This window comes from Pungitius pungitius, chromosome 10 (assembly GCF_949316345.1).
Source record: "Pungitius pungitius chromosome 10, fPunPun2.1, whole genome shotgun sequence".
In the NCBI taxonomy this organism is placed as follows: domain Eukaryota; kingdom Metazoa; phylum Chordata; class Actinopteri; order Perciformes; family Gasterosteidae; genus Pungitius; species Pungitius pungitius.
Genome location: NC_084909.1, coordinates 7,424,039 through 7,437,575, shown reverse-complemented (window position 1 = coordinate 7,437,575; position 13,537 = coordinate 7,424,039). Strand labels below are relative to the sequence as shown.

The window sequence follows — 13,537 nt, the reverse complement described above, 5'->3', positions numbered from 1 at the left end:
CCCCATTACACAGTATGTACACATGTAAGCTGCCTACAGCGTTACTGAAAACCACTGAACATTTGGGTTTCACGCTATCCAACCTCGCTCTTCTACATCAGTCAACTCAGCAACACGACATCATGTCTCTCTAACGTGGTCGTAGCTGCTGGACGGGGTCATTGACATCATTGACGGTAGTTCAATTTCTCCCATTAATTCCGTGACCTTTGGGTAAAGTATTTCCCCCGTGAGCCAATAAATGTTATGACCACGTGCTTGAATGAATGGGCAGTGTATTAAGAGTAGCTCCCTTTTCACAATGGAAATTTCATTACTGTAGATTCTATTTCCATCATCAATTATTTATTCAAGTGATCATTTGGACACTTACAATAATGACTCACAGGTCAAAGAGAGTTGATGATGACACATGAATACAATACATACAGTAGTGCTGTTTCACTTATGCAGTATAGCAAGTTTCACAATACATTCTTTTTTTCCTTTATTTAAAAAAGAGAAGCAATTTCGTACTTGGAGCCTTCTATTCAATGAATATTCTGCAGCTTCATTAATCTGCATCAGCTGATCTGCTTTAGGGAGAAACATGACTAATATAGTTAAGGACTGATTTTTTGTTTTTTTCTACAAACCACAATTCCCAACGGGACCTTTAAAACAGCATAGCCGCAGACTACTGCCTGTTAGCATGTCTTGTATAATGGAATCTGACATGTTTTTTGTTCAGGGCTGTTCTGCTTAAGTCAATACGCAACATTACTGAGGCATAGCCAATTGGACTGGGGCATGTTGCGAAAGGCCATGCAAGCTCACCCTTTGTTTAGAGTCCTTGGGCCTTGTGGCAACATCTCGCCTCTTTGCTGCAGGCTACTCGGCCTGGCCTAATTTCCTTTTCAATCAGTGTCTGAAGAGCCGTCTGGGATAACTAGCCTCTCCTGCTCAGACTGCATTTCATTGGTGTTTACGTTTATCAATTCATGATGTATAGCTCTGTGATCTCTTCTTCTGTTTAATTTGGCGTAAATCTTGGTGGACTGAATGCAATGGATGCTAAAATTAAATTTAGGTTAACATAGAGTGACTGATTAAAAGAAAAGCACAGATGGTACAGAGAAGACCGTTAGCTTACCACCTCCAGTACATCCCATGAGATAAAAATAGCCGGTGTATGAACATTCCTGTCGAATGCAAAGTTAGACCTGTACTCATATGGCATTCAACACTCCATCTGCTGCTCGTCGCTAGCAATAAACCTGTTTCACATCATAATTAAATAGTAATTAAGCAATGCCAGCAGACCACACATTAAAATAAATATGCAAACGTTTGCTAATGACACTATATCCGTGTCATTTCTTTGAAATGAGAATAAGTGATAGCATGTTATCTACACTTTTCAGATGGCGATCCCCATTAGGCAGATTTGAATTTGCTGGACGAGCTGGACAAGCTGATTTCGATCTAGCAGACGGAACATTAGGAAAGCTATGTGTGTGTTTCACCTCGTACTGTAAAACACCAAAGAGGCCTGGGCCTGATGAACAATGGATGTGCTAAATTGGAACGCTGTAACCCAAGAGTCCTGCGGGACACCTTGTCCACTGCAGGGACCCCTGCCACTGAACCGTCAGCAGAGGCCCACCGGCCGTCCGTCCCCTCGGTGGGGAGTCACCTATGAAACCCTGCACCCACGCACACCACATGTCCCAGATCATTCAGCACGCTTAGCTAAGCCGCCACTGTAATGGTGCCATTTTCCATTTAACTTCTCTCTGCACGGTGTCAGCTTCCTTTTGTTAAGACTCATCCAGGTACAAAGTATTATTACACCCTGTGGAAAATGATAGCTTTACAAAGCCATCAAGGTAAAGCATTTATCTCATTAGTTATGTATCATTGCTGGAGGAGGACTGTGCCTGTGATACCTTCTCTCACAACCCCACTTGGTTGTTCACCTAGAGAGGAAGACAGAATTAATGTGTCCTCATGGTGGAGGCCTTTGCTGCGGTGCCACAGTCCACAATGTTCCACTACTTTTTAATGTTAAAGCGTTTAAGCAGCTTAACTGTTTACCTTCTTTTAGTGAAAAAGCCAAAGCTTTGTTGCTCCTGTTTTGACAAGGCCACCACAAATCCCAAACTTACTTTTTCCATTGTAGTTATTGATGTGAGAGGACAAAATGCCTACACTGTGTCCTATTGGAATAATTCAACTCAGATAACTCAGACAACAGCATTTAAGGCATGTCAGTGGATCGTGATTCAATGAGTGGCCGCATCATCTGTGTAAAAGGGAGAAATAGAACAAGGAATGGACCAACATTTACGTTCTTCTTGAACATGCCTGCGTGAGTTGGAATCTACAGTAGGTGCATAGAAAATAGAAGGGGTTTAATATGAGGGATTATGTGATTTGCATGAGGACCGATAACTTGAAATAAGGGTGAGAGAGGCGAGACGGCGTACATCCGCTCTCAGCCCATCAGCTTCAATTTGTAGAGTGACTTGAATCAATATGGCCGTCCCTCTCAAGGATGCCATGAATCTTTCATTCTCCCACAGCAGTGGGAGCATGTGGACTGTGCCTCTCCGTCCCAGTTAAATGCATTTACCCTGTAAGCTGTTCATTCCCTGACTGCACTGTCTGCGTTGACATCTTTATTCATGAGCACACGCGCTCACTGGAAATTCCTTTGAGGAGTATTAAGAGTTGTGTCTTGAAGCTGCAATGCACACCAGGGGGCTGGGGGGGTGTGATGGGGGGGGGGGGGGGGGTTGAAGAGACAGAATGATTGTGTTGGAAGTTTTTTTTTTGAAGCTCTCCTCCGCCACGCTTTAAACATAACAGGCACATGATGCTTCAATGGCGTGCAGCACGTGTGAGTCGGCAGGCTGAATTAAATTGCTTTAAAATTCGACGTGTCAAAAGTCAAGCTGCTCGTGCCCTCGCAAACATACCCCAGAGGGTCTTGTGTAAGTGTCTTGCAGGTTTCTGAAACAATTTCATTCAGAAGGGTGGCAGCTGGTTCTTGAATTCTTCCTCATTAGCTTAAAAATACATGAAAAAAAGAATACATGGCCACTGATTGTAGATCAACAATCTACCCTTGGCTTAGAATCAGATCAAACTCACGATTAAAAATTAAACCCCAGGCTTATTATGATTAAATAAGATATTAACTATTTTCCAGCTTAGACAGACAGTGAAGTCTGAGTACAGTATTGAGCAGTTATGATAGAGATATCATATGATAAACAATATCCCTCACAAAAACAGAAATGTTGATCCATGTTGGTGCGAAAAAGCCTGGTCTGGTTATGATTCTCTATAGGACTAGTTTTTTTTTAGGTTGACTCTGTTCAATGTCATGTTGGCCATTAAAAAGCATAACAGGAGGTGACCAATCCTGGGACAAAGCGATAACTTTGTTCTAACACTCTCTGACTCAGGGTTGCTATTTCTGCAGTGCACCATTCATGCTGGGACAAAGATTGGCCCAGGTTTGCAACAAAGATGTACGTCATGAATCTGACATGCTCCGTGAGGGTGTTTAGATTAAAAAATTGCGATGTATTTTTGATAAATTAAAGAGAATATAGTGAACTTTACAAGTTAGCTCTGTCTCACCAGCACCATCTCTGTCCATTAAAGCACAAAATCCGTGTGTCACCTACCGAGCTACTGTCACACACCTCTTCTGTAATGCATTAACACAAAAAAACAAGAGGTCTTTACACCAGCCCACAAAAACTATTTTCTAATGGGAAATTGTTTAAAGTTGATGTTTATGGAGCATATAATGCTAATGTAATGTTGTTTTTTTGCTTTACAAGGATATTATTCTTAAATAATTTACGCTATGAATCAAAGTTGGTCTATATGTATCTCTTTACTTTTACCTATGACAGCATAATTACTTCTGGCTTCCATTTGCACAAGGAGTTAACCGCCAACCCTGTTATTCCTCTGTCAGGGGTAACGACAGAATCTGAAACACATCTTGTAACTGACTCTGGCTGGTTGGTAACAAGGTGACAGGGAGTGATGGACAGAGTGAGGAGCTGCCGTAGGTGCTTTCTCAGGACTAACATAACAATCGACCCTTTCGGCCTAACGAGCCTTCGGCGACAGCCACAGAGATGTCCCGGGTTACGTACTCACCATCCTTACGGTAGTAAGTGATCTCCACCTTGCGCTCCTCGGAGCCAAACACAGCCTGGGCCACCTGGCCGATGGCCTCCTTGTCTGTCAGGTTGCCGTGGAGGAAGTCACAGGTGCATGGCTTCTGCATAATGTCCGGTCTCGAGAAGCCCGTCATCTCACAGAAGCCGTCGTTGCAATATATAATCGCACAGTTCTCCACCCTGGCGTTGGCTATCACGAATTTCCGATCTGCACATAAAGAAAACCTAGACTATATGCATCGTACGCTCATGTGGGTGTATCATGTTTACATATAAAAGCAATCAGCAACAAAGTTGATTAGGCTCAATGACACTGTACAGAAAAATATACAAATCTCATATAACTCAACATCTGGCCAAGATTTGCATTATTATGAAGTAAGGTCTACCAACAAAAAATAATGCTTTTATTGCAATTTAAAAATGCCAAAATGTTTTATTTTCTCTACAAAAAAATAGCATCACACTTATTACTTCATAATTTCTCCCTTAATTTTCCAAAACATTTGTTTTGTGGTCTATCAGGTAGCATCAATAGAAAATAAGGAAAAATACTTACTCTGCCCCTCGAATTTCCGAATAATCATTCCGAGGAATGTGTTTTGTGGCGCAACGTGACCTCTTCTAACAGGCATTTTTACACATACAATATCCCACGATCTCCAGTAAAAAAAAGCACCTTCACGAGAAGAAATCCGAAAGTTACAGATGTTGGTTCTTTGTGACGTTCTCTTTGCCGCGGACCATGCCCGACGCGCGCTCTCTCTCCCTCTCCCTCTCTCTCTCTCTCTCTCTAGAATCACCGTATTCCCACTTCTCCGAGGAGTTCTTTTACCCCGCTTTTACACCTGCGCTTGTAAATGCCTCCTCGGCCGAGACGCACGGAATCGGGGAGGATTGCTCGAGTCACGTCGTGCTCGCGGAGCATTTCGCGTGGAGCGCGGATGCGGGTCCTGACGCCCTGCGTGCGCGCTGCTGTGTGCGGCGCGTCCAGCAGACAGCGGCTGATATCGCCGGTGGGAGTGACGTTGCTCCCGTGGGATGCAGTTCCCTCCACCTCGGGTAAAGACACGAGCACAGCCTTGGTGTGCACCGAGGCGATGCGTTATCGGGACATAAACGCGCGTGTTAGTCGTGTTTGCCCTACGGTATATTGTTTCCTTCTAGAAATAACAAGTCATTTCAGCGACCGCGCACTTTCCAACGCACGGTGGTGAGCCACGCTGCGCTCGCGCGGTCTCATACTACCGAAGCTCTCTGTAGCCTCTCCGTCGTGAGTGAATTTAAACTACGCCACGTCATATTTCTGAACAGGCACTGTGGGTTTAAAGCGAAATCCGTTCTGTAATGAATTTGTTTCCACACATACAGCCCTGTGACTAACTGACGAGCATGCAGTAACTTGTGTTTTAATTGTACTATTCTTTTTTCTAGCCATGTTTTGTGTGCTTTATGTGTCTAAATTTACTGCTGTGGTGCAGCAATTTGAGTTTTCAACTGTGTCAATACACAATTCATGGTTTTACCTGGGGTAACGGCTACATTTTTGTTAGGCTGCTTTAAAACTTCTGGTTGAGTTTTAATTCCCTAGATAGAGCCAGGCTACAGCTGCTACCACCTATCCATGCTAAGCTACGTAGCAGTTTTGCATTTTAATGACGGACATGAAATTGCAATTAAGCTTGTCTAAAATGTCAGTTGGTTAGTTACTCTCAAAACCCAGTAGTTCTAAAGTGTTGAACAATTTAACATGTTTGTAAGCTTGCTTGGTTAATGTAATTTCCCACACAAACCTATTGCTTTAAATGAGATCTTATCTTGCAAGGGCGTATCTGAGATAGTCGATCAGAGTTTGCAAAAATCTGCTGTCCATCCTCACTCCTCGGGAGCAACCAGAGTTCAGTTCGGGCATTTGGATGCCATGAGCTCCTTGGAGTTGCTGTCCATGGTGCTGAAAAGATTGATCAATTCAGGTGATGAAAGCCAAGGCTTAACAACACTTTAATATTCCAAGCCATCCTTTGATTCAATGGTAGAAATATCAAAACTGTTGCTAACTTAGCAGTATGCATAATGGTTAATGTAGGAGACTGAAAGCTATTGTGACCACTCAGCTGATTTGATGGATGAAATAATAAGCATTTAATATTTTGGGAATCCCACACGTTGGAGTAGTTGTCCACACGACTTTACATAAAAATGACTTTCAATGAAACGCTGTCCGTGGTGCTGCTCGCAGTACACTTGACCTGCTCGTTAACATTTGGGAAACAGGGCGGAAGCGTGTAGGCTTTCTTTCATGAAGGTTTCCATGTCAACCATACAGCGGGTGAAATAAGTATTGAACACGTCACCATTTTAAATATATTTCCAAAGGAGCTATCAACATGACATTTTCACCAGATGTTGGTAACAACCCAAGTATTACATACATACAAAGAAACCAAAACAAAGAAGTTCATAAATAAAGTGTAAAAATGGGAAATTACACAGGGAAAAAGTACTGAACACATGAAGAAAGGGAGGTTCAAAAAGTTATGGAAGACCAAGACAACAGCTGAAAACTATCAGTAATTAAAAAGCAATCCACACCCTTGTCAGTGCAAATTGATATCAGCTGGTTCAGTCCCAACTGATGGCCTACAAAAAGGTCTCATTGCCAAAGTGTCACACAAGACATGTCCCATGATGGGTAAAAGCAAAGAGCTGTCTCAAGACCTTCACAACCTAATTGTTGCAAAACACAAAGATGGCATTGGTTATACGCATTTCTAAGCTTCTGAATGTTCCAGTGAGCACTGTTGGGGCCATAATACGGAAAAGACAATCATTTCACCATAAATTTGTTTCGACCAGGTGCTCCTCGCACGATTTCTGACAGAGGAGTGAAAAGAATAATCAGAAGAGTTGTCCAAGAGCCAAGGACCACTTGTGGAGACGTTCAAAAAGACCTGCAATTAGCAGGTACTGTTGTCTCAAAGAAAACAGTAAAGTAATGCACTCATTTTACTGAGAAAAATGGTGACGTGTTTAAACTTATTTCACCCACTGTATAATTATGTCCAATCCATTAAGACCACAGCCATCGGTCTGTTAGTGAAAAAAGAGGTATGCATAATGCAAAACCCCACTTTCAGTCTTAAAACATCTGCCACATTATTTGAGCTCGAGGTCTTCACCCATCTGGACACATAGGATAAAGGCACTTGTACACACACATTTCCTGAATATGAAGATGACTTGTGTATTTAACCAGATACCACCCATAATGTTATGCCTTATTGTACTTATAGTCAACCTGGCAGGCCTAATACAATATGTATTAAGTTCAATACTTGCGCATCTTGGGTGGCGTGTTGTTTTGTTGCATTCTACTCTAAGCTTGTAGCTGCAGATGTGTGTATGAAAAGTAGCACAGGATTTGCTTTCTCTCCATCTTTCAAAAATTCCGGAGATTGGGGCAAAAACACTCTGCGGTATCTAATGTCTTGTTTTGCCCTGAACTGATAAACTTCAAACGTCGGCTGGGATTGCATTTTCTGCTAAATATTTTGGAGTGCTTTTCCCCCTGAACCCAGAGACACGGGTCTCACCAGACCACTGTACGTTGTCTGCTGTGTTTGATTAAATCCCTTTTGCATTAAGCCAATTTTCAGGATGTTTCCTTCACTCACAACACAGTTACAGCTAAACCTTTTGGAGGGAAACCATTATTCACAAACAATTAGGTTTTGAAGATCATGACTTGCTTGGTAAATTGAATGTTGAATGTTCAGCTTAGCATCTTGGAACTCAAAACTGTTAGAGTATAGTAACTAATGCGAGAAATATCATTGTTTTGTGTATTGCACTTGTAGAAACATACTTGATTAATACTGTCATATATGCTGACTGGTAGGGTAGCAATGGGTGATGTTACTGAGAGCTGCACACAGGGGAGATAATATCCCATGGAGAGCCGTGTGCCCTTGGGTAAAGGCACATTGTAGTGTGCAACTGCTCCAGCATGCTCTGTCAGCTCACAATGTATCTGCGTCATACAGGGAATTACATCTGAAACAAAGATCTCCCTTGGCATGAATTATGTATATGATATCTAAAGAAGTGGAGACAAAATTATTGATTTGACCATTAATTATTTGTCTTCTTCAATGTATCGGAGTAATTATTATATATACATATTTGATCATGCAACCTTGCATGATAAAATACTATATCTAAACTTGGTGTGCAATGTACAGGAAAGGAGATAACAGTTGGGATCGGCTATTTTATGAGCACATCACTTAAATATGAGGAATTAAAAGTGAGTAAAACGCTCTGGTCTGGTTCTCTTGAAGTCTCCTTATTGAAAAAAGCTTGGGCTTACCACTTTTACTTCTGCCTATATTTCAGTGTCTACGGGCCAATCATAGGCCCGATCCCAATGTTCGCCATTAAAGCCATGAAGCCAGAAGTGGTTTGAATGACGCCACCTACTGTATCATGTGGTTGAGTTTGAGAGGCTCTAAATTCTTGATGCAATGGGAAAGCAGAATATGCTATGTTCAACTATGTGTATTTACTGCCTGATTCCAATGTCTTGCAGTCTGGCCTAGAGAGACGAGAGGTAATAGTCAAATAATAATAATAATAATAATAATAAATCGAACTATTCTATTTACTGGTAGGGTAGCAATAATCTATTTACTTGTTATTGTCAAAACCCCTTTGATTACAAAATGAAATATTAGATGAATAAAGAGGTGTAATAACCTCTGCCTTCTCCCCTCTGCATACAGTACACGTGTTTTCCTGTCCTCATCTTTAATCATTAATGTTTCTGTGCAAATGTAATATGCCAGTGTGAACACCTATCTACCGTCCTCTTTGTTTACCGTTTGTTAGGTCTCCGGCTTCAACCATTCATTGACCCGCTGTTCAACATCGCCCATCACATGGTTGAGAGTGGGAGACGCCACACGTCACTGAAAAAAATTGTCGGTAATTCCATTGGACAAAGTCTGCAGAAACCCAGTGTTTACAAAGGGCTCAAAATGTCTGCGAGAGAGCCCTCAAACTCTCAGCGATCTGACAGTGGGACAGCCCTAAACCCCCATGGACTTTAAATGTGCACGCATTCGTGAGTGCGGAGATTGGGATTAGTTCCCAATCTCAAAACTCACACACTCACGGACTTTGATGCGCGCTCCTGTAAAGGGTTTAGGGCTGTCCGACTGTCAAGTCATCGACTGTTTGGGGGCTCTCGCGCAGGCATTTGAAGGCTGTCATGAACTCTTTCGTGAATCTGCATTCCTAGGCCTTGCTCAAGGGATTAACCGGTGGAAGCATGGAAATGCAAAAAAGGAAGGTCAACAAAGAGGTCTGCATATGGGGGTTCTGGCTGGCAAATTTTATTTACTCAAAAAACTTTAAGGGTTGAAGATGGAAAACAAAAACGCAGATTATTTGAAATCAACTCACTTTTTTTACATTGTCATGGTGACATGTTGCAGAAAAGTTCCGTCCGAGTCCCACTTCACACCATTTACAAACCGTGCATCTCTCGCCCCTCCACTAGCAAGGTGGTGTCATGAAGTGCTGAGGGTTCAGGGGCAACGGCTTTAGGAGGAAAAATAGGATTGGGCTTCAGCCTCTGCTGAGCCCTACTATTACCTCACCCCTCGATATTGCATGTCAAGACAGAGTTATCCGAGCACCTTTACCATGAATAATAGCCTCATTAAAAACTCATCTTAAAAAATAAACACAGGATGCGCATGAGAGAAATTGTGTTTTGAATTGGAAAAAAATTGTCAATTTTCCCTTCAGTAAAAATTCTTTCTTGCTTGCTATTTTCTTTCTGCCTTAACGCAGTGAACCGTAACCATGGTCTTTACTCATTACTCTTTTACGTCAATCTTGACAGCTCCATTTGTGAGAAGTGATTGACAGAGCCAAGCTCAGACAAAATCATTTTGAGATACTTTATATCTACACGTCCATGTAACGATGATGAGTGAAACAGTAGCCAGGTTAATAAATAAATAAATGTGAAGATAAAAAAATAAATGCTGAAATAAATGTGGAAATAAGTAAATGAATGTAACCATAAATAAATATAAGTTGATAATAAAAAAGGTAATTTATTTATTTCTACATGTATGTTCTCCTACATTTATTCATGTATTCATTTATGGGTCTGTATCATATATTTATTTCTACATTTCTGTTCGCCTACATTTTCGCATATATTTATGCGTGTGTCTGTATGCTAATGAGGTGGGCGGTGCTAACCTCTGTCTGAAGCAGGATTGGTGAGAGGAGTGTGACGCTCCTGGTCTACTCTTTCTGTCTTGAAGTTCGCTCCTCGGCAGAAGCTGTTAGCATTTGGCTACATGCTATTTACGAACCATTTCAAATCAATTGCAATCGTTAGCAAACGATTTAGAGAAGCGCGTTAAGAAAGACACGCGTCAGTTTCTGCTGGATAAAGTGAATGAAGACGTGGATGTGGAAGCTGACCAAACAGTGGTGATACGATGGACGTCCGTCGTATATTTTATTCTCCTTTGGGGTCAACATGGCGCAGCTGCTCGGAGGATGCTGCAGTACGGAATGAGGTTATGAAGTGTTTTTTCTGGTTTCATTTACTATCTTTTAAAAGTAGCTTTATATCATTTTGCAAATGCACGTAATATTTACTGATGGTAAGTTTTATGAACTTTTTACACAGTTGCTATGGAATAAACTTTGCAGTATATAAGATAATTTGCAACCCAGTTACTTAATTAAATAAAGTTGAATGTGGTCCGATTTTGCACCTTTTTAATTAAGCAAAACTGCTTCAGTTTGACCCTTATGATGGTGCTGCATTCAGAAACTCAACAAGTGAAATATTAATTGCGTGTAAAATGGATATGGCCAAATGTATTTAGGCAGCAGGTTCAGGTTAAAGCTCTATTTTTTTTTACAGCACATAGCTGGGTTCAGACTAACACAGGAACACACAGTCTCTTAAAATAATCTCAAATTTAAACCGCACTTTAAGACAGATCGATGTTGACTTGTGACCAACATGTGATATTTGTACTGTGAGTCAGGTCACATTGCTTTTGTTGTCTCTTCTGACTTTTGTCTTGTTGTTTTTGATGACCAGAGTCCACGCCCTATAAACTCCATTAGAGGACAACGGTTTGGATGAAACTGGGACTCAAATTCTGCAGCAACATCCCAACCCTGGATACCAAATGGTGGTTTGGCATTTGAATGCACCACGCACACGTTTACAAGGTAAGTGACAGTAGTCATTATCTGTTTGGTTATTCTGATCTGATGAGATACCAACAGTGCTAACTCTATACCTTCTATTTCTATTGTGAAGTCTGAAGGAGAGATTCTCTAAAGTATCTTCAGTCTAAGATTAACACAGATTGTAAGCAGACTACATTTTTTATTTCCCCATCAGGATAGAAAGGGTTTGGAGAGATGTTTATAACGGTGTACTTGATATCTTTTACTCCATCTTTACCTTGAGGGAGAAGGCCTTCTCAACCTGACAAACTCATCTCTATGCTGCACTGGTGCTTTGTTCCTCACGTACAGAAACACCTTCAGGTTATCCAGGATGGCTGGACCTGCTGCGACTACGTACGGAGGGAAACCAGTCCACCCCGCAACTGTGGAGTCTCCAAGAACACGAGGCACAGCAGGACCCAGTACAGGTGTAAATTAATTCAGTCATTTTATTTTTACTATGACCTTACTTTTCTACATGGGAAAATGTCAACATGAACCGTATCTCACATTACACTAAGTTTTGAATAATGTCGGGAAGGTTCATTTCAAAGTGCACGTATCAGAAGCATAATGTAACCAACAGAAAAATGTACTTTCGTGTTACTTGTTCTTCTGAGTTTGTATCTCTATGTGGAAATGCACTTATTGTACGTCGCTTTGGATAAAAGCGTCAGCTAAATGACATTTAATGTAATGTAATGTAACAGAGAGGCCTGTACATTTTTAGTCTGCATATCATGGGCACTTGCTAAAATGTGATCAAATGAGTGTTTTAGGGAGATGACTATACATCCTAGCTCTTTGTTCCCTATATATTAATTCCTCGGCTCTTTGGGCTTGTAATCCATCTCTTTCTGATGTCATAGCTGTTCATATTCATCCAGAATCCAATGAAGTTATAAATCCAGTGATATTCTGGTAGATTCTAAAATATAAATAACTAACTGAAAATGACTCAGCTCTGTAGAGATATTGACCATAAGAACTTAAACCTTTGGCTGAACAGACCCTTTAACCTGAACCCTTTTAACTGCAGATCCACATGGAGGTTGGAGTTGACTGGACCGCGTGGTCATCGTCAGCCTGCTGTTCTGGTCCCTGAACTTCAGCTGCAATGCTGAAGGCCCCCTGTCCAATGTGTTGGATGTCTTTGGACAAACTGTATGCTTAGTGTTCAACATGCTCCAGTAAATGCCTCTATCACCAGCTGCATGACGCAGGGGGAAGTTAAATAAATGCTCTGATTAAATCGGTGTTGAATTGCATTCTTATTTCCCAAACTCCTTTCTGTTTCACATGAATAAAAAGATCAACACAAAAGTAAAAATAATTTACTAAACGTTTCAACAAATTTTTCTCATATAACACTGAAAATATTTGCAGCAACAGATCACCTCGTCCTTCTCCGTTCAATGTATGGACCAAACCGCTTTGAAACCTCGGCTAGAATCAAGTGAAGAGGAGGAGCTGTAATCAGTAAAGACAATAAGGACGTAGCAGAGGAAACTAGTTGGACTAAATGGCTGAATAAATCCTAGCACACCTCACAGGAAGGTAATCTGTATGAATAAATCACTCTTCACGGCGATAGTTATTTAGTCTCCACAAGGGAAGACTGCAGAATGGAGTGATAGAACGGCCCCCAACAGGATGTCCACTGTGTCCCAATACGGCCTTTCTGTAAAGTCTGTAGTGGAGACATTTTCCTCGATCTGTTATCGCCACTAAATGTCAGTTTTCAATCTTTTCATCTTTGAGTGATCCCAGTGTTTTTGTGTACCACCCATCTCCAGACACATGTACCAGAAAAAAATCCCTTGCAATCAACAAAGTGAATCTGTTCCTGCAGAGACTCCCAGAACACCATTTTTGCATTAAAATAAACCTGTCATGTTTAGTGACAGTAGGGTGACATTATAAAACAAAGCCTTTAGTTTCTTTACTAGTAAAGGAACCAGCTTCACAAGAACATTAGCACTAACATTTTATCATACTGTATGCTTCTTTTCATTCACTTGGTGATTCATTCATTCCACATAATCTCTCAGTATTTAGAGCAATCAGAAAAAACG

General features: G+C 41.2%; 1 protein-coding gene and 1 long non-coding RNA gene across 3 annotated transcripts in view; one reads left to right on the top strand and one right to left on the bottom strand.

Annotated features, from left to right (window-relative positions):
• LOC119228450 (potassium voltage-gated channel subfamily H member 7) overlaps positions 1–8,792 on the bottom strand; it is a 30,253-nt gene extending 21,461 nt beyond the window's left edge. The window contains exons 1-2 of the mRNA XM_062564848.1: positions 4,747–8,792; positions 4,165–4,395 (exon numbers count right to left, since the gene is read on the bottom strand). Coding sequence (XP_062420832.1) covers positions 4,165–4,395; positions 4,747–4,822 — 307 coding nt within the window. The 5' untranslated portion in view covers positions 4,823–8,792. The remainder of the gene's footprint in view (positions 1–4,164; positions 4,396–4,746) is intronic.
• Positions 8,793–9,306: 514 nt separating this feature from the next.
• On the top strand, positions 9,307–12,692 carry LOC119228821 (uncharacterized). Of its 2 annotated transcripts, XR_005121554.2 has the most exons (4): positions 9,307–10,789; positions 11,326–11,459; positions 11,772–11,890; positions 12,502–12,692. It is a non-coding gene; the product is annotated as an uncharacterized LOC119228821 (long non-coding RNA). The 2 variants fall into 2 exon arrangements; XR_005121553.2 differs by having other exon boundaries at positions 9,307–11,459.
• The last annotated feature ends 845 nt before the right edge of the window (positions 12,693–13,537 follow it).